General features: G+C 34.9%; 1 protein-coding gene across 4 annotated transcripts in view; it reads right to left on the reverse strand.

The window, feature by feature from the left end:
• Positions 1 to 839: 839 nt before the first annotated feature.
• Positions 840 to 21,450, reverse strand: part of LOC146001154 (glycerophosphocholine phosphodiesterase GPCPD1) — a 65,831-nt gene continuing 45,220 nt past the window's right edge. For all 4 annotated transcript variants that reach the window (XM_083138445.1, XM_083138453.1, XM_083138460.1 and 1 more), the window contains exons 10-14: positions 14,889 to 15,044; positions 12,244 to 12,374; positions 9,734 to 9,869; positions 7,954 to 8,114; positions 840 to 1,926 (exon numbers count right to left, since the gene is read on the reverse strand). In XM_083138445.1, coding sequence (XP_082994571.1) covers positions 1,734 to 1,926; positions 7,954 to 8,114; positions 9,734 to 9,869; positions 12,244 to 12,374; positions 14,889 to 15,044 — 777 coding nt within the window. In that variant the 3' untranslated portion in view covers positions 840 to 1,733. The remainder of the gene's footprint in view (positions 1,927 to 7,953; positions 8,115 to 9,733; positions 9,870 to 12,243; positions 12,375 to 14,888; positions 15,045 to 21,450) is intronic.

The raw sequence follows: 21,450 nt of genomic DNA on the forward strand, positions 1-21,450 counted from the left end.
ATCCAAAGTGCCGCTTGAATCCTCGTATTAAGTTGACTTTTATAAACAGAGGACAAGCGGGAACTCAGCAGGCTTTCACTTTAAATTTTATAATTGTTTACTAAAGGTTATTCTTTAAATGTAATTTTTATTGGATACGAAACTTGAGAGTATTAATAAAACCTGAAAAGGAATGGTTTCCCACTGAACGAAAGCTAGAAACAATGCAAAATCCAGCTTTATCGTTACAATTTTTCACATCTACGGAGAACAATTCAAGCAGAATTCACGCATAATTTACGGAGCCAATAATTCACACATAATTTCCGGAATTCAAGGAATACCCGGTGAGTAGCCACCCTGCTATGGATAATATCGAAATCGAACATCGAAGAAAAAATGATAATATCTCTTTCTGTGCATGCTTGTGAGTGCTGCTTGTATATTACATATGTTTAATAAAAGTAAAATAAGAATGTAAGACAAATATGAAATCTAATGGATTGTAGAAAGCAAAAACTAAATGAAAATTTGTACACAATAGAGTAAAACGATTTTAACAATTTTGTAACTTTTTGCATTTTTAACAAATTGGTAAATTCCTTTATATATATTTAATAATAACTACATATTTAAATATTTAGCACTTTACTTTTATATGTAATAAAAATATAATTCACACACACACGTGTTTGTGTGTGTAAATTAAGATATTCTCCCCCACCAGATTTCAATTTTGCAAGCTGACCATAATGTATGGCACAAATAATACAAGTTAAATAAATATTTAGCAATGAATGAGCAGTTTGTGTTGCAAACAAATAGAATAACACCAATTACAAATAAATAACAACCCAAGCTCTGTTAATAGCATTTTATTTTATTTTTTTACATTGTGTTCATCAGTTATGGAAATACTGCAGGTGCATCTTTTTCAGGTTGTCTCATAAATAACACCCATACAAAAAAAGTGACAAATGCACATGGACAATTGCCTTACAAGTTCTACACCTATTTCCAAAAAAATACATGGATATCACATTTTCACAATACAGAACTAGTGTGCTGAATTCTACAAAATATAAACAATTTCAGATTGAATACTATAAAAGCCATGTTACTATTTTCTCTAGTCGTAAATTCACCCATCTGCTCCATGCAAGTACTAAATAAATGGCCAATTTAAACTAATGTAATTACAAATTCCTAAACTACAGAAGTATTGTGTAACCTATTCTATTCTAATATGCTACTGCTACTGCATGAAAAAAATTTGAGTATTGAAGGCATCAGACATTAAAAACAACAACATTGAAAAACAAAATATTTTTATTATAAAATAAATGAACCTAACCTGTAAATAAAACAACAGTTAAAACAAATGACAACCCACACCTAATACTGATGCTGCAAACTGAGAACACAACATACTCGATAATAAAAAATATATAAAAATGTGCATGCCATTTGACTGGAAAAAGGGTAAACTGACACCGTGCTATGAATGGCATGCTGAACCATGTAATTTTCACATTGCGAAAATTTTGTCCTTTCTATCATTGTGGGGACAATAAAATTTTGCAATAATATGGAAGTTAACCTCAGCTGAAATGGAAGGAGCCTGTGCTGAATAGGTTAACAATGTACCAAGCTACAACAGCGACAGAAACTAAAACACACAGCGAGACCAGCTCAGTCATGTAGTGGTCGGCCCAGCCGACAAAACTCAAACCACGACTACAGCCCAGCCATTCTCAATCGGCTGAAAGAACTGGCAAGTGCTCTCTAGATGCAAAGCCTTGATTCACATCCATAAAAACGACACTAGTTTCGGAGGATTTGCTCTCTTCATTGTCTTGAGCAACCTTCAACAACTCCTTGCGTGCCTCCCTTGCTTCCACCATGAAAATACTCTCCTTCTTCTCCTCGGAACTATATTCATCAATTCTGAAAGGAAAGGCAAATATCAATGCAAGAATTCAAGAAATTTCATAGAAATATCAATAATTATTTCAAAATAGTGGGAATGGGTTGGAGTAATTGGTATTCTATCAGTATTGGGCCAATGTAAGCATATCTGCGTATCGGCTTATCAGTAATATTTACGTATCCGATATTTCTATAAATAGGCTTTAGGGTGAGGTGTGACAATTTTGCACCAGGTATGCATTTATTTCAATATCGTCGGAATGGGCACTGCTACTAAAGAAAATCCACGCATAACTTGAGAGTATGAATTTCTCCCTATGTTGCAAGTGGAAGTTGTTATTAAAATTCATAATTATGCTAGATACAGTGTTTGAAAAATATGATGAATAAGTATTTACAGAATCCCATGTATTCCTTATGGAGGAACAACTTCAGTTCAAGTTACAGTTAACAAATGGGAGCTTCGACTCTTTCTAGCGAAACTATCAGCTTCAATGGATCCTCTACCCGGATCATATGTTTTTTCCACCATTGGAAGTTTGATATTCTTTTAAGGTTTTACAGGAATTTTACATCTCTCAGAGGTATTTACTTGGACTGGTAACAAAATTCAATGACTAGCGTGTTTGAAACATGTTTCTGTCGACCCCCACTCCCTCCAAATCTATGATGTTTTTCAAAGCTCTAAACAAAATGTCTTGATGCCACTGTTACCTGCACACTGCACACCTTCTTTTTGCCCCCGCACTATGGATCCTTAATGCTAAGCCTTGTCTACCAAGACAAGTAAACTGACCTTGGCCTTCCCCAATTTGGCAACCAATCGCCTCTACTGCCTCGACAGTCAAAAGTGCAAACTTTTGATCTGTGTGGTCTTACTCACTTTCTCATTAGATCGGTCCTTTCGTAGCATTCACGCCTTGCGAAGTAACGTTTTTTCACCACTGGCTATGTTTCAGTTGAAAGTTATTTAAAAGATGAAGATAAAATAGACATCTACTTCAACTTTTTTTTTTTTCATGTTTTACCAAAATTCACGCATAATTCCTGGAATTCTAAGAATTCCCAGTGACTAACCACCCTGATATTGTGCAGCAAATTATACATATGTATACATTTTTCATACCAACAAGTAACTTTTGATAACAGCAAAAGTATAGTAATACAATAAATTGTGGATAATATTGAAAATTATGTATACCAATGAAAATTTGGTTAGAAAATTAACATTTGATTTCATATATATATATACCTACAAAAATTTCTTACGGTTCTTGTGATTATTTTTAACAATTCTATCTAATTAGTAATTGTTAGGAATTTTGTACCATTTAAGTTTTTTGGAACCTATACTTCAGTACTTCAGGATTTTCCAAGCCTAATTTAATGTTTTGAAAACCTATTTCAGAATTTTTGAACCTATTTTAGGAACCTAAAAGGACAATTTTTAGAACCTAAAAATCCGAAATCTAGCCGTTACATGCACAGGCGCTCACTGAAGTATTTTGCTTAATTGATTGAGTAGGTGTTTTAAGTCCACTTTATGCACAGGAAGGCTAATCAGGACTGGACCTACAGTTTAAAGTGGGAATCTAAGCCTTATGTGCCTCTACCAGGTATCAAACCCGGGACCCCTTTCATTACAAGTGACGACGCTGTCACTGCAAAATCGAGGATGCAAATATTTTGCTTAAAAATTATTAATTTTCAGCAATACATATATGATTATTTGTTTGCTTGGTCACTCAGTTCGTTTATCAGGTCGAAAATTCGCATCTGCTCCACCTCGCAATCCATTTTCACAGCAACAACTGCAACGTTAAACCTCGGCACTGTACGTCCAAAAACAAAAACACCAACGCATGTGTGGAGCCAAATGCACAGAAGCCCTGACATTTTGACAGTAGCACAGCTCGAGGCAACTGGGCATTGTAACGAGATGGAGATGACACTTGCTCAAAACAATTCCTGCAAGAACTGATCAATCCAAGGAAAATGTGCAATACCATCACCTTCATTCTCTCCGAGCAGCGTTGCGATTCCCATGCTTGAACTGCAGTGTTAGCTTAGTGCAAAATTCTACCACTTCATTATAATTGTTATTAATGTAAAAGTTTGTTTAATAATAATAACAATAACTCGTGATGTAACAGCTCATGATGGCTGATGCCTACCTACTGACTGCCAGCCCACTCCCACCAGAGGTGGGAGATCATCCAAACCGTTACAGGGTGACATGTGGTCAGCACGACGAACCCCTTGTTGTTGTCGTAGGTTTTCTATGACCAGGTTAGGCTACTCATTCGTAGCTCCCCAATCTCCTCACGATGGTGGGTGGCCAACAATCCCATACACAGGCTGAGTTCTCTAGAAAAGTTGTTACGCTTCCTCCAAGAGACTAGAACCTGTGCACGTTCCATAGCCGGAGCCCAAAGTTTGCATCTTCTAAGCCAATATCTATTAATATCACCTAGTTACTTACATCAGTGTTCCGCAACCGGTGTGCAGTGACAAGGTGAAAGGTGTGACCGAACTTTTACCTACTATTGTAATATTGTAAGAAATTAATTGTCGATTTTAAGTAAAAAGTTGCTTGTTTATTCTTGCTGTTAACTGTTATATTTTCATAGAAATTAAATGTAATTTATTTACTCAATATTGTTATAGTTTGCTCATCTTATATGTATTCTCGCCTGTAATATTTTGCCGGTTTGATGGGTTACAGGCGGCAAGCTTTGTGTCACCACAAAGAAAGCCATGTAAGACTTCTAGCAAGCCTTTTAGCGGCCCACACCAATCATACAATAGAGCTATTCAAGCGAGTTCTTTGTTTGTAACACTGCATCTTTTGTGTACGGCTGGCTGTTTTGTGCCTGTTTGTTGACGCTTCTTAAACTTTATTGTTCTTTTCCTTCGCCGAATTACCCACACATTGTCAGACAACAATTACAGTATTTCAGTTCAGTTCTATCACAGCTGTGCTCTGCAGTAGTGCGAATATTGGATTGCTACACCAGTCTTACTATTTTCTTTTTTCGATATGGATAAGTTCCTTGTACGGGGTGGTCCATCCTCGAGTGCAAGTAGTGGAACCATCAAGCCCGAAAAAAAGAAACAGAAAGTAGTTCACCAGCAATATAGTGATAACTATTTATCTTACGTTTTTTTTTTGGTGTAGTGACAAAACATGCCCAATCCCTGAGTGTGTTGTGTGTGGTGAAAAACTCAGTAATGCTGCTATGGTTCCCAGTAAATTAAAATGACATTTGTCAACAAAACATTCCTCTCTGTTAAGTAAATAATAAGTTATTTTAGTCGGTTGTTGGAACAAAATAAAAAAAAAGTGACGCTCATGACTACGTCGGTACGTGTTTCGCAAAAAATACAGGAAGGTAGCCGAACTTATCGTAAAGGCCAAAAAACCACACACAATAGCAGAAACGTTGTTAATGCCCGCATGTAAAGAATTGGTAAAAATAGTCCTGGGTTCAGAAGCTGCTTCTGAAATTTCAAAAATTCCTCTCTCTGCTGACACAATCAGCCGCCGAGTTAGTGACATGTCCAGTGACATCAAAGACATTATGAAGGAGAAAATAAAGAGCAGTCGAAAGTTCTCACTTCAGATCGACGAGTCCACCGATATTGGTGGTCACGTACAACTTCTTTCCTACATAAGGTATTTTGATGGGGATGTAATTGCAAGTAATTTCTTTTTTTGCAAAGAACTACCCGAGCGAGCAACCGGTGAAGAAATATTTCGTACGACTAATGAATATGTGGTCCGTAATGAATTAACATGGGAGGACTGCGTTAGTGTTTGTACAGACTTCTATGACAGGCCGAGTGAAAGGATTCGTGGGTAAAGCACGCGAATTAAATCCTAACTTACGAACCGACCATTGTCTCATTCACCGCGAAGCCATTGTTACTAAGTCTTTGCCATCTCCTCTGAAAATTATGATGGACGAAGTAGTAAAAGTTGTGAACTTCATCAAATCGTGGCCCCTAAATATGCGGCTTTTTAACGTTTTGTGTCAAGAAATGGGATCAGAGCACACTACACTTCTGCTACATACAGAAGTACGATGGTTATCTAGAGGTAAAGTGTTAACACGGATGTTTGAACATAAAGAGGAGGTAATTTCATTTTTGACTATTGAGGGGCATGAGTATGCAGATGTATTTGCAGATGATGAATGGGTATCTAAGTTGGCATATCTATCCGATATTTTCGTACACTTGAATGAACTAAACAGAAAAATGCAAGGTAGAAACGAAAATATTCCGACTAGTATGGATAAGATTCAAGGATTTATTAATAAGTTGAACTTGTGGATACAGATAATTGAAAATGGATCGTGTGAGATGTTCCAAACTGTATGGCCCCTTGCTGACGATAACAAGGTGTTGATGGACTTAATTATAGAACATTTAGTACTCTTGCAGCAGACTTTCAAAAAACATTTTGGAGAAAGTGTTGAAGATTTTGACTGGGTTCGTGATCCATTCAGTATGGATTCGAAATATCTTCCGAAAAATTTACGCTTACAAGAGGAACTGGCAAATTTGAAAGCAGACTGAACATTGAAATTAAAATTTTTTGAAGTGCCTTTGGATACATTTTGGTTGTCAATAAGCAGTGAATACCCAGCTATCTCCGAGATGGCAGTTAATGTGTTATTACCATTTTCAACTACTTATTTGTGTGAAATGGGCTTCTCGACGTTGACTGCAATTAAAACATCAAAGAGAAAGAGACTTAAATCCATTGATGAAGAAATGAGGCTTGCTTTGTCAATGATTCCACCACGAATCAGCTGTCTGTGTGCAGCTAAGCAGGCTTAAGTATCACATTGAAGGTATGAGTAGAGTTATTTACTTTAAAATTCGTATTAGAAATTTGCATTTTCTACAGTGAATTAAAAAAGGTAAAAAAGTAAAGTGTTCCCCTGTGAATTAAAGTTAATAAATTTTTAATAAATGCATAAGTCTATTCATGTTTTATAATAATAATGATAATAACAACAACAATGATAATAATAATAATTGATTACATAACGACGTAATATTTCGTAATTATATTAAGATTCATATGATTTTGAGGGGACAGACATTTTGGTGTGCCGTGTTGAGTCTAGCTAGGCCAGTCTGGGGTGTGCCGTGAGTAAAAAAAAGTTGCAGAACACTGACTTACATTAATTAACACGGTGAATGAACCATTCTGGTTCTTTGAAAAACAATTTCAGTAATTTCTTTTAGGATAGCATAACTACAGCTTGCCATTATTAAATAAAATACAAATCACTACTTATGTGTGGTTTAACAGGTTCTTCCCAAAAAGAAAACCAACAGATGCATTTCTAACATGGGCTCAGTCAAGACAGAACTGGGCAAAGTTATGGGAAAGCATGGGTTAGGTGTGATGAATGACAATGGAAATAGATTAGCAGGTTCATGTAATAATCATAAACTCATAGTAGGTGGGATTTACATAATTCCACACAGAGTGTGCCACAATATCACATGGATCTGCCTATATGGTCTAAGAATCATACAAATAACATGGTAATCAGCAGCTAGTGAAGAAGATCACTGCTAGGCACAAGGAGTAAGAGAAGAGTCAACTGCCGAAGTGACCGTTGACATAAGACATCAGTTTGAACAGTCTCCATCAGAACAAAATCAAAAGAGAAGGAATTTTTATAACACAGAATTCTTAGTAAATGATAAAGTACTTAGATGAAAATTGAGAAACAAGTATCATGCCCTAGAAATGGAAGGTGGGAAAGGATGAAAGTGGGAAAAGATCAAAAGAGCATTTCATGAGGGAAGTTACAAGGTAATAGGGTACAGGAGGCTATTACACAATTAAGGCTATTTATAGAAAAGTCTGGTCAGTAAAATTACACAAATATCAACACCAGTAGAGCACTGATTAATATGAGACATTCTCAGAATTAATATTTCACTGCTATCACATCTACAAAAAACGATGTCCCTAATCGTAGTTCATAGTCACAGATGTCCTCAGCAGAATAGAATTACCTGTCATATATCACGGCATGTAATCCAAGCTGCTTCAAGTGTGCAATAGTGGCCTTGTCATTATTGTCGTCACCCCAACAAAACAACACAAGCCCCTTGCTCTGCACCATGGCAACCTGGGACGGATCACGCAAGATGTCTTCTGTGTGGACATTAATTCCCTGCAAAAGGATGATCAGTTTAAAGACAATGGACAAAAGTAGACAGACTTATCTTATAAAAGTTTCACTTTTATAAATTCAGTAAGTTGAAAAATATTAACTGTGTGGAAGGTAGTGATTTTTAAATATATTAGTGTGTATTACAATAGATACAGTAGAACCTCGATTGTGAATCCCTGCACTATATATTTCGTTTTTCTAGTTCCAACAATAGGAATCTCTCCTGGATTCTACATTTTCCTTCATTTCAAGTTATTAAAATGTTATTGTGTTTATATTTTAATAGCTTGACGTGAACTATTACTATCACAATTATTGCTTGAAGAAGGAAGTATGAAATTCCACAGAGAAAGTTGAACATTTAACAAATTACTCTCTTCCTATTTTAATTATTTTATGTTGCTTTCTATCCCTTTTGTTGATGAAATCATGGTGGCACAGAGTTCAAATTGTGCAGCTTTGTGACACATTACACTGACTTCTCTTCCATGAAGATCTGCTCATGTAACAAATGACAATTCCTTGGAATTACACTAACACTTTGGAGATTACACGTATTGTATTTTCTCTATTAGAGTATTCACAGATGGAAGGAGTATTTATTCACTTGACTGTCTGGAAACCCAAAGTACCCAACACGTTTCAATATTGCAGCAACACCTCACTTTTTTTTTAACCACTCACATTACATTTTCACTGATTATAAACTGGCTATATCAATAACATTTCTATTGCTTTTATCATATGACTCTACATGACACCTTTGGCACTTCATACCAGTGCTCCACTGAGATATCAAGCCAACCCTTGGCCTCGTCAAAATTTCCACAACTTACATCTATGTCTAAATTTTAAAATTTGAGGTAAACTGTAACTTGATTACAAACAGTCACCTTGAAACCTTTGAGCACTAGTGCCATCTGATTTGAATTAAAAAAAACTAGTTAAAATTGCAAACTCTACATGGAATACTTGAAGCCACAAGTTATGGAAAAACAAACACCCTGGTTCAATCCCTCGTTGAGCTACATTTTCATAACTCTTATTGTCAATACTTCATGTTACACTTACACTCACAAAAATAATAAAGCATGTAAATTCCATATAAATAGCACACTTTTGAATACCTTCTCATTATGCTGTTTTGACAAGTTTGTTGAAAGTTTACTTTAGGCTTGGATTTTTTTTCTTTTTTTGCAAATTTTCCCTTTGTATACCAGAAGTATTTTCATATAGCTAGTTCGGGGTGTAAGGGGTAAAGTTCCTGTAAGCGTCGAAATGTGTTCCATACAGAACCCTGAACTGCATTAATGCAGACTAACAAGACTCTAGCATCTGGACACTCAGCCAGTATAATTTTTCGTGGGATTTGTATTGTCTCCGGTCATTGTATGTTTGGACTGTCTTTTCATAAATTTCATCTAATCACTTTTCATATTCACAATTATCAAAAAAAGGCAGAAAACAGAAGTAAAATAAAACCTACTAATCAATAGCAATCAATATAGCTACTTCAGTTAGAACAGGAATAAAACAGTAAAGTGTTTTCCTTTGCTGACTCCCATTGGAAGCAATACAATATGAACTAAGAAATAAATATCACAATGAACAAAACTTACCAAAAGTCCTGCACTGAGAGCAAAGTACACAGCCATTGGAATTGAGTTTGTACGTGGATCATGGTAGTCTGGGTATTTCACTGTAACACCTTGGGTTAGGAACATTACAGGATATTTGTTTTGCTTCAAACGAATCCTGAAAAATGAAATTTGCCAGAAATGTATACACAATCATAATCCTACAATTATTAATACTATGTAAACAAATTCATGCTGCACTTCATGTACCACAGTGCAATATTCTATTTGCGTTGCAATTAGCCAAACGTGGCAGAAAAGTGACATAAAATAACTTAATTTAATCTACCTATCAATCTTCCTCTGTATTTTCCACAGCTATCTTTCGGAAAAAAAATATTTGCCTATGAATTTAGGTGAGTCATGGTTACCATTGGTTTGACTGGTTTTCTAATAATTTTTTATACTAAAATACAACAAAATGAATTGGTTGCTACAGTTGCTGGGTCTGTTCATGATCTGTATCCAACATTGTGAAGGATTTCGTTCGTTTCTGTAGTAACACATTGGCTTTTTGGTTACATTTGTGTAAAATTTTGATGATATTGATGTTATGTCCTGACCAGGCCTGTAGCCAGAATTTTATTTCGGGAGGGGCTCATCCCTTATCAGCACAGGTGTCATCAGAAATATTTGTCGAGGCCACTGATAAAACTTGATTAGTAGAAATAATAATGACAATAATAATTATTACCATGGTTATAATTGTCATTTTACAATAACAACTATTACAAGTTACAAAAAATAAACCAATTTTAATCCAAATTTATTGTTATTATTATTATTATGCAAATGGAGAGACTTTGTTACTTCATCCACCGTATGAGTGAACATCCAACACAAGTGTTGTCCATTATTTCTCTTACATTTTGTACAGTTAGTGTACTGAAATTCATTGTTATTGTATTTTGTTATTAACTTTTACATTCTGCAAAAAAAAAGGCTTTAAAAGTTATGGGAAAATTTTACTCATAAAGTTTATATTCTGTGACCTCCCACAAAGAAAATTATACCTTTTGAGAGTTGTGGATCTACAATTTAATCCAAAGAATAAATGGAATATAAAAGTATAACCTTGTTCCTCTATTATACACTAAACTTCTTTCAATCTAATGTAATCCTGCTAAGGAAATAAAATTAATTACCACTAAACACTATTTAGATTAGATATTTGTAGGATTTCAGGGGGAGGAGGCTTCAGCCCCCTGGCTACATGCCTGGTCCTGACTGATACTTTGATGTGTTGGGAGTGTTGTTTGGTGTTTGTTTCCTTCTCTTAAGTGCTCATTTATTCTATTCTGGTGGTTTCTACCTATGTAGTGTGTATGTTACAACTGCATTCTACGTCATGTACACATGCATTGTTCATTTTCTGCTCCAAATCCTTGTCTTATTTTTTAAGTTGGTTTGACGTTACATCACCTTCTAGTTTAAGATTGTTACAAGCATTTAAACATGATTTCTGACATAACGTTTTGGGAGAACACATGTTCTCTTCATCAGACTTCTATTGATAGTTTGATCAATGCTACAGTTACAATAGGATAAATTTAACAAACAAATAAACAAAATAAAAAAACAAGTTATACAACAAATCTTTTCAAAACAGTAAATATATTCATGAAGATTAGGCACACACAGATGTAATATGTAGAAATTTCAGCGAAAAATGCAGGCTCAACCAGGACCAGACCCCGGGTCTATGGAAAGAAATACTGTGCCATTGCTTTACATGGTACGTAGTAGAGCAATGGCACTGTATGCCAGAGACCTGGGTTGGAGTCCTGGTCGAACCTACGTTTTTCGTAGTACATCTCCTGTGTGTGCCTAATCTTCATGAATAAACATCTCCATGCTGAGAGGAACTAGGCAACGTCGAAATCTACACTGTTTCAAAGGCAAGATATCCATCCCATTGCAGTATAGATCCCTAGCAGAGACAATTCCACACAGGTAAAACAGTGACAGCAAAAAATCAGGCAAGGCCAGGCCTGATCCTGCTACATTCTTCGCTGAAATTTCTACTAAATATATTGTTTTGCCATTCAGTATGGCATACCTTAATTTTCAAGAAATGATGTGTTAATTGTTGCCACATTGTGGTGGTTTATTTGAAATGTACCGTACCGAAGTACATAAGTTTGGTGGTTTTGTTTGAAACCAGCCATGAACTATAGGTTAAGAGGAACCTTTTTTTTCTATTGTTTCGTAATATACAACAGTGGTTATGCAAACTTTTAAGAAGAAGAATTAACTAAAGATATCAACACATAATTCCTGGATCTTAAAATGAGCTTTAATGAATAAAATACTTCAAACTTTAATGTAAGAATTTTTTTAGGTACCTGCTTTGGTTAAGTGAAAGAGAAGACATTAATGCCTTACCTTCATCATGTGAACAGTCGTAAATAAATAAATAAATATTAGTGTAGCTACAGTGACAATAAATAACACTCTTTATACGGTAGGAAAGTCAGAATAATTACACTTACATAGAACAGATGTCTGGATGAAAGCAGGAGAATACAATTTTCCGATTGCTTCCGTACTGAAGGACAGTTTTCACAACAATATCCAAGTACATATTTAGGTCAAACGGATTCTCTAACTCATATGTTCCATCCTGTCAAGAAAAAATAAAGTTTTGATAATCATGTACAACTGTACAAAATACCAAAGTTTTCATGTAACCTAGATATATACAAGACACCAAAATTGAAACATGTTTCTAGGGGTGTAAGGGGTGATTCTTCCACATAGTACATCCTGGACTGCATTTTGCACACTAACGAGGCTCTGGCATCTGGACCTACTGCCAGTATAATCTTCGTAGGACTGTGTGTGTGTTGTCATGTGTTTTGTCCTTTTTTGTGCTTCATGTGTTTTGTCCTTTTTTGTGCTGAGTGCCCTTTACAGCCTCAGCTTTTAACTGAAGTCAGAATGTTTTAGTCGCTGACATTACAGTTGTGTTATTAGTTATATTTTAGATAAGAAAAGGGACTGGACTGCATATCATGTGGTGCAAAATAGCCTAAGTGCTGATGCACCAAAAATTTTAAATTCATTCATTCATAAAATAAAAAAAAACATGCTTCCAATGTTTCTTGTTTGCACCACCAGGGAATGAAGGATTCACATCAATTGTTCAAATCTATCCCTTCTGATGTAAAACCTTTAGTCCCTGATTATGGATATTTTTTAGCTAGTCATGAGCTCATGTCTACGTAGACTAGGGCCTATTGGAGATCAGAAAGCTGTAATTCTAACAATGTAACCTGATGATCTGTCTTGTCAAAGATTCCGCCCCCCACATTTCTATCACGGAGAACTTCACCCGGCAGAACCTGCAGCTTTCACCAGGTAAGAAATATTGGAACTTTCCAGCATGTGTGGACTTCCAATGGCAATATCCCGGCACTGTACAACAACGCCACAGTGAAAATTGACAGCCTGGACGACCTAAGCAAGTATGGAAAGTGACAAACTCACACAACGGAATTACTCCTGCATGAACTGTTACATAACTGACGGCATGTATTAGATCGTAAAGGAAAGCAATACATCGGCATAATTTCACTAGATATCAGTAAAGCATTTGACAGTGTTCAACCAAATTTATTAATACAGAAATTATATCAATTCAATTTTTCTGCTTCTGCATGCAACTGGATTGAAAGCTATTTACGCAATAGGAGTATCGATACAAAAGTTGGCAACACTATTTCAAACAGTCTGAACATATCTCTCAGTGTACCTCAGGGATCTATCTAAATTATATCGGCAAAGTAATTACTGTATATGTAGTAACATGCGTTATTCCAATATGCAATCTAATAACACCAATAGTATCCGAGTACCAAAATATAATAAGGCAAGATACGGATCAAAATCCCTATCATCGCTGGCAAGTAAGGCACGTAATCAACTGCCTGTAGCAAGGAGAGAAATTTGGCCACATTTAAACAACAAATTATGATGTTAATCTATGAATACTGACCCATCGCATTTACCTCATTGCCTCCTTCACGTATACTTACTTATTTTTTTGTGTGTTTTCAATTATATAGGTACACTTGTAATTTTCTATATTTTGTACATTTATGAACATTTAGCAGAATTGTATAGCGTAACAAATTAATTCATGTAGGGCAAAAAGCTGTTTCGCAAAAAGCTGTTTCTATAGTAAGATAATCTGTGCAAATTAAACTGTAAGCTTAAGTGTAACCCTACTTCAAATAATAAATAATAATAATAATAATTGTGCTTGTAGACTATGGTGACCATTAAAAATATGGACCAATTTGAATGTAAGGTTCCCACTTATTTTTTGACATGACAAATTCCCTGATTTTTCCAAGTGTTTCCAAGTAAAGTTTCAGTTCTTTCTATGGTGTTTCAACTTACTTTGTGTTCATAGAACAAGTTTAGAGTGGAAATATTAAACACTGGCTTCAGTTAAAATAAAAAAAATAAAAAAATACAGTGGAACCCCAATTTTACAATCCTGGATTTTAAATTTTCCCACATTCTACATTCAATCTTGATAGTCCCAACATAGCAAAATAGTATTAGATTTTACCTTAATTTTACATTTTTCAGCTTGGTGCCCTGAAAAAAAATGATATCAAGGTTTCACTGTACTTCTCTTTAGACATGAGCAGTTTCAAAGTGATGATTACAAACACACAAAAAATCCATATTCATGACATGTTCAAAAAATCACATTTAATATGTTTGGACTTTTCCAGATTTGTGAACATTTAAATTAAATTTCTTAAGACTTTTTCTGTAACCTTTTTAGTTGTAGTTTCATTTTCTTGGCTTCTTCTGGTTTCCAGTTCAAGGGGACCCATGTGTGTAGTTTTAGTGCAGAGGTTAAGACAATTCTGAAATTTACATTCGTCATAGGAAAACTGGACAGAAAAGTGCACTGGGATAATTATATTCAAATCGGTACTTTAGAATATCAGTATTCATTGATATATTGAGGAAAATTGAGGAGCTACTTGAAAGTAACAGACTCCAGTCTCGAAAGCCTAATAACCAGTGCCCACTTGGCAGGCCCTCGCCATGCCCATTACACCATGGAGTTTAGTTTTCATTTTAATGTCACAAAATGCAGATTCAACAGTCTTACCTTCAGTTTCATAGTCCACTTTATTTCAATGTTCAAACCTACATCTGTGTCCAGAGTTTCTAAAGCATGCTGAAGTGTTGGAAATGGCTGATGGTCTTCAAGATCATCATCAATGAATGACTGATTTTTTGCTTTACGCTCTTCTAGGTGATAGACCTGAAATGAAGGATAGAAATTAGCAATGTGAAACAGAATACTATGAGATAAAGAAATGTAACATTTGTCCTTATATTATTTATGTGCACTAAATTGTACATCCATTAAAGTATAATGAGAATGCAAGTTCAATTCGTGCATATGGTAAGGAAATGGGAAATGCACAATATACATTTCAAATATTTCACAGCTCTGCTGCAACTTCGGTATTGAGAAGAAGAAAAACCTGGTAAATCAAAGTCACTCTGGAATCCTTAGGGTTGGTTGTCCATGTAAGTGCACCTATCTCTCCTCCTCCATGCTGAAGTTGGAGTAAGGATAACGTGTTGTGGATCCCGATGACCAAAGTTCGAATCATGGGTAAAACATGGACTTATTGTGTTGTCCCATCATCTACTTCATCAATTCACCCTTCTATTCTCAGTGTTGCAATTAACTTACAGGGGTATAAAATAACCAAAAATACAAATAAAATTTTCAGATTGTAAACAGGATTCTTGATGTTGTACAGCCACGGACAATTCTGTGTTGAAAGTCAATGAGATTAATACAACCCAGAAGCATCCTTGACTGTACCTGATGCCAAGAGACCTGAGGCCATGACAAAGATGGAATGACAATATTAACATGCATCTGAAGGAAACTGGTAAAGATGGTTTGGGAGCGAATTGATCTTGCCCCAAATAGGGACAGATGGAAGACATGTGTTGCTGAAGTAATAAACCTTTCGGTTTGGAAATGCCACAGTTAGTTAAGTAACCCCCTTGATACACACACACACACACAAAAGAAAAATTATTCATAGTTTAATGCAATAAGTAACTACAGTATTTCACTTCACTTTCACATACAGGACAATTACAGGTTGGTAGTTCAATCTTCTTGAGCTGCTCTGGAGTTGACTACACTTGTATAGTCACACACACTGCCGGGTTGTAATGAATACATAGACTTTCAATGCAATCGTTACAACCTGGCAGTGTCCATGACTGTACAAGTATGGCACCCTTTTCAATGAACACCAGGACAGGGAAGGACTATGGGTGCAGCATCCCAACTTGGCAATGGCTTGGTTCATTTCAGAGCTCATATAGGCGGAGGGTGTTACAAGAGTGCACTTTCATCCATTTCACTTGCTACTTTTTAATGGGGTGAAGCAAGCAACAAGTACTGCCATCATAGGACATCCACCATACTTCCCTGACTTTGCTCTCTAGTGATTATCACTTGCATGAGTCCATAAAAACTCATTGCAAGTGTCATTTCACAGACAATGATGAACTGCAAGCAGGTGTTCAGGCATGAGTGAGACCTAGCTTCAATAACTGTTTTCAAGAGGGGCGGAAAAGGCAGCTACACCAGTGGTGCAAATGCATTCAGCTTCCGGGGTATTGAAAAGATTATCCTACTGGTCTTTAAGACCACTTGACACAAAAAACTCAATTGCGTTGGACTGGAGCCATATAAAAGTAACAGGATATTTCCCAATGGGAAACCTCTTAAGATTTATATAATAATAATAATAATAATAATAATAATAATATGATCTAGCTACACATAGACAATCTTGAACCACAAAGCAAAGTATGCATTACCATAAAATAACTTCATCAAGGCTAGTAAAAGTTAGCAATATTTCTGGCAAATGCAAGTTTATGTGCAAAGTATAAAGTGTACATGTATATCATACAATGGTGGTGGCAACTATCCTACTTATAGAATATACATGATGCTTAAGCATTTCATTCTCCAGTGCTTAAGTTTGTATACAAAATATAAGAGGCAATAATAAATAAACACTACTGGGCTTCCAAAAATGGAATGGACACATGGTTTACAGACTTACCAAAAATCACTAAAATGTTTCTATAATGTGCAATAATTATAGTATACAGATGATTTGAATTAAATTAAGAGAAAATATCAAATAAATAAGAAAACAGTGCTAACTTCAAAGCATTGTTAATGCATGTTTAATCCTTACTAGAGTTGAGCGATGTCACTTCTTATGAATATTGATGCTTGAAACATTCCACTCCAATTATATGCATCAATTTATCAAGAGTTTTCATTTAAAATATTCAAGAATTACATCAGAATTTTCAATTTTTATGTAATCATAAAATCCAGTTTTTCATACCCAACTTTGAATTTTGCATAATTTCCAAGATAGTTATACTATTGCATAGGTGTTGTGCAGATTTTTGCAGGAAAGGCCTAAATGCCTGAAAAGTATCAGCTGGTATTGGTAAATAAATTCCAGCTGATACCAATACATCCCCCTAATCCTTACCATCCTCATTTGCCATAATCTTTTTAATTTATTTCCTTCCAATCAAAACATTTCTAAATGGAATAGTCTTGTGAAATGGTGAAGATATCTCCTTCACCAAAATGAAACCAAAATTGGAGGCCGAGGTGATCCCCTAAAAGCCAGCAAGCAGGTTTGGATCCCACATTAAGTTGGTACCATTTGCACATGTACAGTACAAACTGAGAAATAGAACCCTCTGTATATGGCAGGCATAACCAAAGAATATAGTTTTGTAGGCCATAAGAGAACTAATATGTATGATCAAAAATAATGAGATGAACAGGCACACATAAAAAAGGGGTAATGGCAGAGATTTGATTGAATGTTAAGTATGCAATTTGAATTTTCTTTGTATTCTACAGCTATGAATGCTACATGGTTAACTTATTATTTTCACTCTAACAAACCTAATATAAAATTACGGAGAGAGTACATAAAATTCATTACAATAACTGTACACAGATATTATTGCACAAGCAAGTTGACTCCTTAATATCTAATTATAGTGCATTTCAAAAGTCCCACAACTCTATTATTTCTGACTGATTAAAACCTGAAAACTGTGAGAGATATTGCTTCCTGCATTTTTAATTCTCATTCACTGAGATATTTTTGAATACTTTCGATGGCTGGTTTACTTCATACAGGAAATTCTAGAAATTAATTAATGGCCCACTCCAACCCCTGACGATTAAAATAATTAAAAATTACTGCAACGGATGAGGTTTCATAATGCAGAAAACCCAGAGTAAATAGGTCTTACAGTTTTCATGTTACAAGTGATCAAAGTATGGTCATATCATCTGAAACACTGTGTAGTATGCAAATTTAATTTGAAGTTCTGGGTCTTCAATCCCACAAATCCAAAATTCTTCCTTCCTTAAGTATTTCGTTTTCAGTTAGGAAATAAGTACACTGCTAAAAACTGGTATTGGCTCTTTAATAAAAAAGAAAAGTAACATCTGATTAACCTTTAATATAAATAAACTGTTGGAACTTGAAAAAAACTGCCACTTTTTTCCCTCATGGGCAGAAATAAAAATTAACGGCTGATTTTGGTTTCTGACCTTTGATTATTTATTGGTGTGTGATTGTCAACATCAAATCTTATTTGTGTGAGAGAACAAAACATGGCTTGCAAGCTTATTATTATTATTGCTTCTCCAAACATTCACTTTGTTAATGTTGTAATGCATTTTAATTTCCACTGCAATGTGATCTGCCCTTATCGGAAGATTCACACAAGCACATGCTTTGTTAATGGCACTACACTAAGTCTTATGAGGAGGAGAAAAGTAAAGATTAAATGATGAATGTTAGTGTATCAATCATCCATAATATTGCATTTTTCAACCAAAAACAGCACTGACAAGTTGAGATCATGCATGGAAGGGAAAAAATTGAAGCTGCAAGCAGAGTTGTTTTTACAGAACTTACTGTCCGAACAAGACAAATATATGTTAACATTACATATCAAACAAGGGCCCCTCCTTTCCTGAATTTAATATGAATATGCTGATGTTGAATCTACAGATTTAAAAGAATTGTAACCAAAAAATGAAAATTGTTCTTTCAAGATTTTTCAAGGGAGGGGATTGTTACCCCAAGGTATGGCCTCAACCCCTTTGCTCCCTCTCTTCCCTTAAAAAAGAAATTTGCTTAAACTGCTATCATTATTGCTCTCTCTCTCTCCCCTGACACTATAGGTCTTGATAAACTTACTTCGTCCACATCATTGAAAGCAAAACCCATCTTTCAGTTCTGTTCTTCCTTTCTTTCTTTCATTCAGCTTATCTCTTAATATTCTTTTACGCATCCTGCATGTTCTCTACAGTGCAATTATTGTATTTTTGTGTGTCCAACTGTATTATGTTCTTCTGTAGAAAGCCTGATAATACCCAATGGCAGGACTCAAAGGTGCTGACCATAAAACCCGCAACAAAATAGCAGCTTACTAGGCTGCCTAAAAGGGCTATAGCACCAAGAAGTCCAGTTTAGTTTATATTCTGTAAGGCATTCTAGGTATAGACATCTGGATCTGATATCCATATCTGATATTGAAATAGCAGGGTACAGTACTTAATTATAAAAATCTACTTATGGTATTATTATCGCCTTCTTTAAATGCTGTGATACATATTTCTATGCATCTATTTTTTAAAAACATAAATATCATAATCATAATATTTACGTAAATCTTCAGTAACTTTTACATTGAAGTTACATCTTCATTTCTCTTTTCCTTTAAACAATTACATTTTGAATACAAATTCCTCACTTTACACAAACTTGATTCTACTTGATTAACATGATTAACTTGGAGCTTGATTCTACAATTATATACTCACTTTACTTCTTAATGTTGTATGTACCTTTCAATTGTTCAATAGTACTAACACATATAGACTGAATGGAAAATGAACAAGGTTATTTGTTATACAAATTTCAATAAGTATCAAGAACTTTCTACTTTCTCTTGAGGTTAGCGTAAATACTAAAAATCAAGCAAGTGTCACCAAACATTGCATTTATTACCAAGGTTGGTCATTGTTGCAAATGAAATTTACCAATACACTCCTGTACTGGTGTTATATGCATGTGCGCCAGAAGCAGGCAAAGGAATGTCTCAAATCATGCTGCAAAAAATGTTACTCAACACATTTCTTACCCTGCCCGACACCGAGTCACAATCGCAAAAGTGAAGAACTTTACTCAACCTTTGTGGTTGGTGAGCATCCTGTAGGAATTAATTCATTATAGCAAAATAGTTAGCTACTAGAAAGGGAAGTAGATTATACATCAACACATCAAAGAGATTTAAAAAAAAATGCCAGATGAGTATTAGTCACTTTATTTTATTTTTTCTTTAGGGCTGAGCAGATACTAATACTAATGTATTGTTATCAAAAAATATCAGTTGAAATTTAATCGCACACATATGCCAATACTTTTCTGGGTTTCCAGCATTTCGTAGAGTCCACAGAAATGTCTGTTGATATTTTCATGGAGACTAAAATATCCTGCAAATTATGGAAAATGCATACTTTTTATTACATTATGGAGAGACATTGATTTTGTGCTCAAATGGTTGTGCCTTGTGAAATTATTAATATTTTAAACTCTGGAAGATTGCTATAGTAAACTCACATACCAATGAAAAACTTAGGTTTAAAAATGTATAATTATTCTGAACTATGAATTCTTATATTTTTCAAGTATCGGTGGGAATGAGTGAGAGTATTTGCGTTGATCTCAGAATCTCAGAGTGGTATCGGCTCAGCCATATTTTTCTTAATAACTTCATTTCTCCCATGCAAATTTATACTTAGGCTTCTAAAAATTAATTATATAGAAAAAATATTGAAAGAATAAAACTTGCAATTAATTACTAAAACTGTTAAATGAAGATGAAAAGATTGTAATTAAAGTATAGAAAATGCTCAAGATTAAAAAAAATTACCAAGAAACAACACATGTAGTAGTTATTAATGTAATACAAGTCATCCATTCATTCTGACTGCATTGTTTACTGTTACATAGCTATCAATAACAATGTATAGTTTAACTTATGATCTGAATTTCTAAAATTACTACTTATGTTTCAAACTTTCTGTGTTAATACGGAGAAACCACGATTTTACACTTTCCCCCTGAAAAACTTAAATCGAGGTTTTGCAGTATACCATACTGGAGAAAGGTGGAGGATGCACATGCTATCAAATAATACTTTCTAAAATATGTTAATACAGTACTTTTCTAGTCAAGTATCCTTCTGTATGGAAATATGTCAAAAAAGTACCTCCATTCATTGTCTGCTATTCCTGTTGGGAATAAAGGAATTGAGGGGAAGAATTTGTATGTAATGAAAGGCATTATGATTAGGTTTTATGCTGTATCATACTACAAGAAAAAAACTACTGCAATGATCACTCTGTGCATAGAGATTTCATAAGGGGAGAATATGACCGTACAGGGGAAGTGAGGGTGGCCATTCACATCCTTTCCATTCGTGTCCTTAGCATATGGCACGATCCCTGCACAAGAACCATACCAATCGAAAAATTTATCTGCCAATTTTAACCTTTATCCGCA

The sequence above is a fragment of the Lepisma saccharinum genome, chromosome 1, assembly GCF_977018435.1.
Source record: "Lepisma saccharinum chromosome 1, izLepSacc3.1, whole genome shotgun sequence".
Lineage (NCBI taxonomy): Eukaryota > Metazoa > Arthropoda > Insecta > Zygentoma > Lepismatidae > Lepisma > Lepisma saccharinum.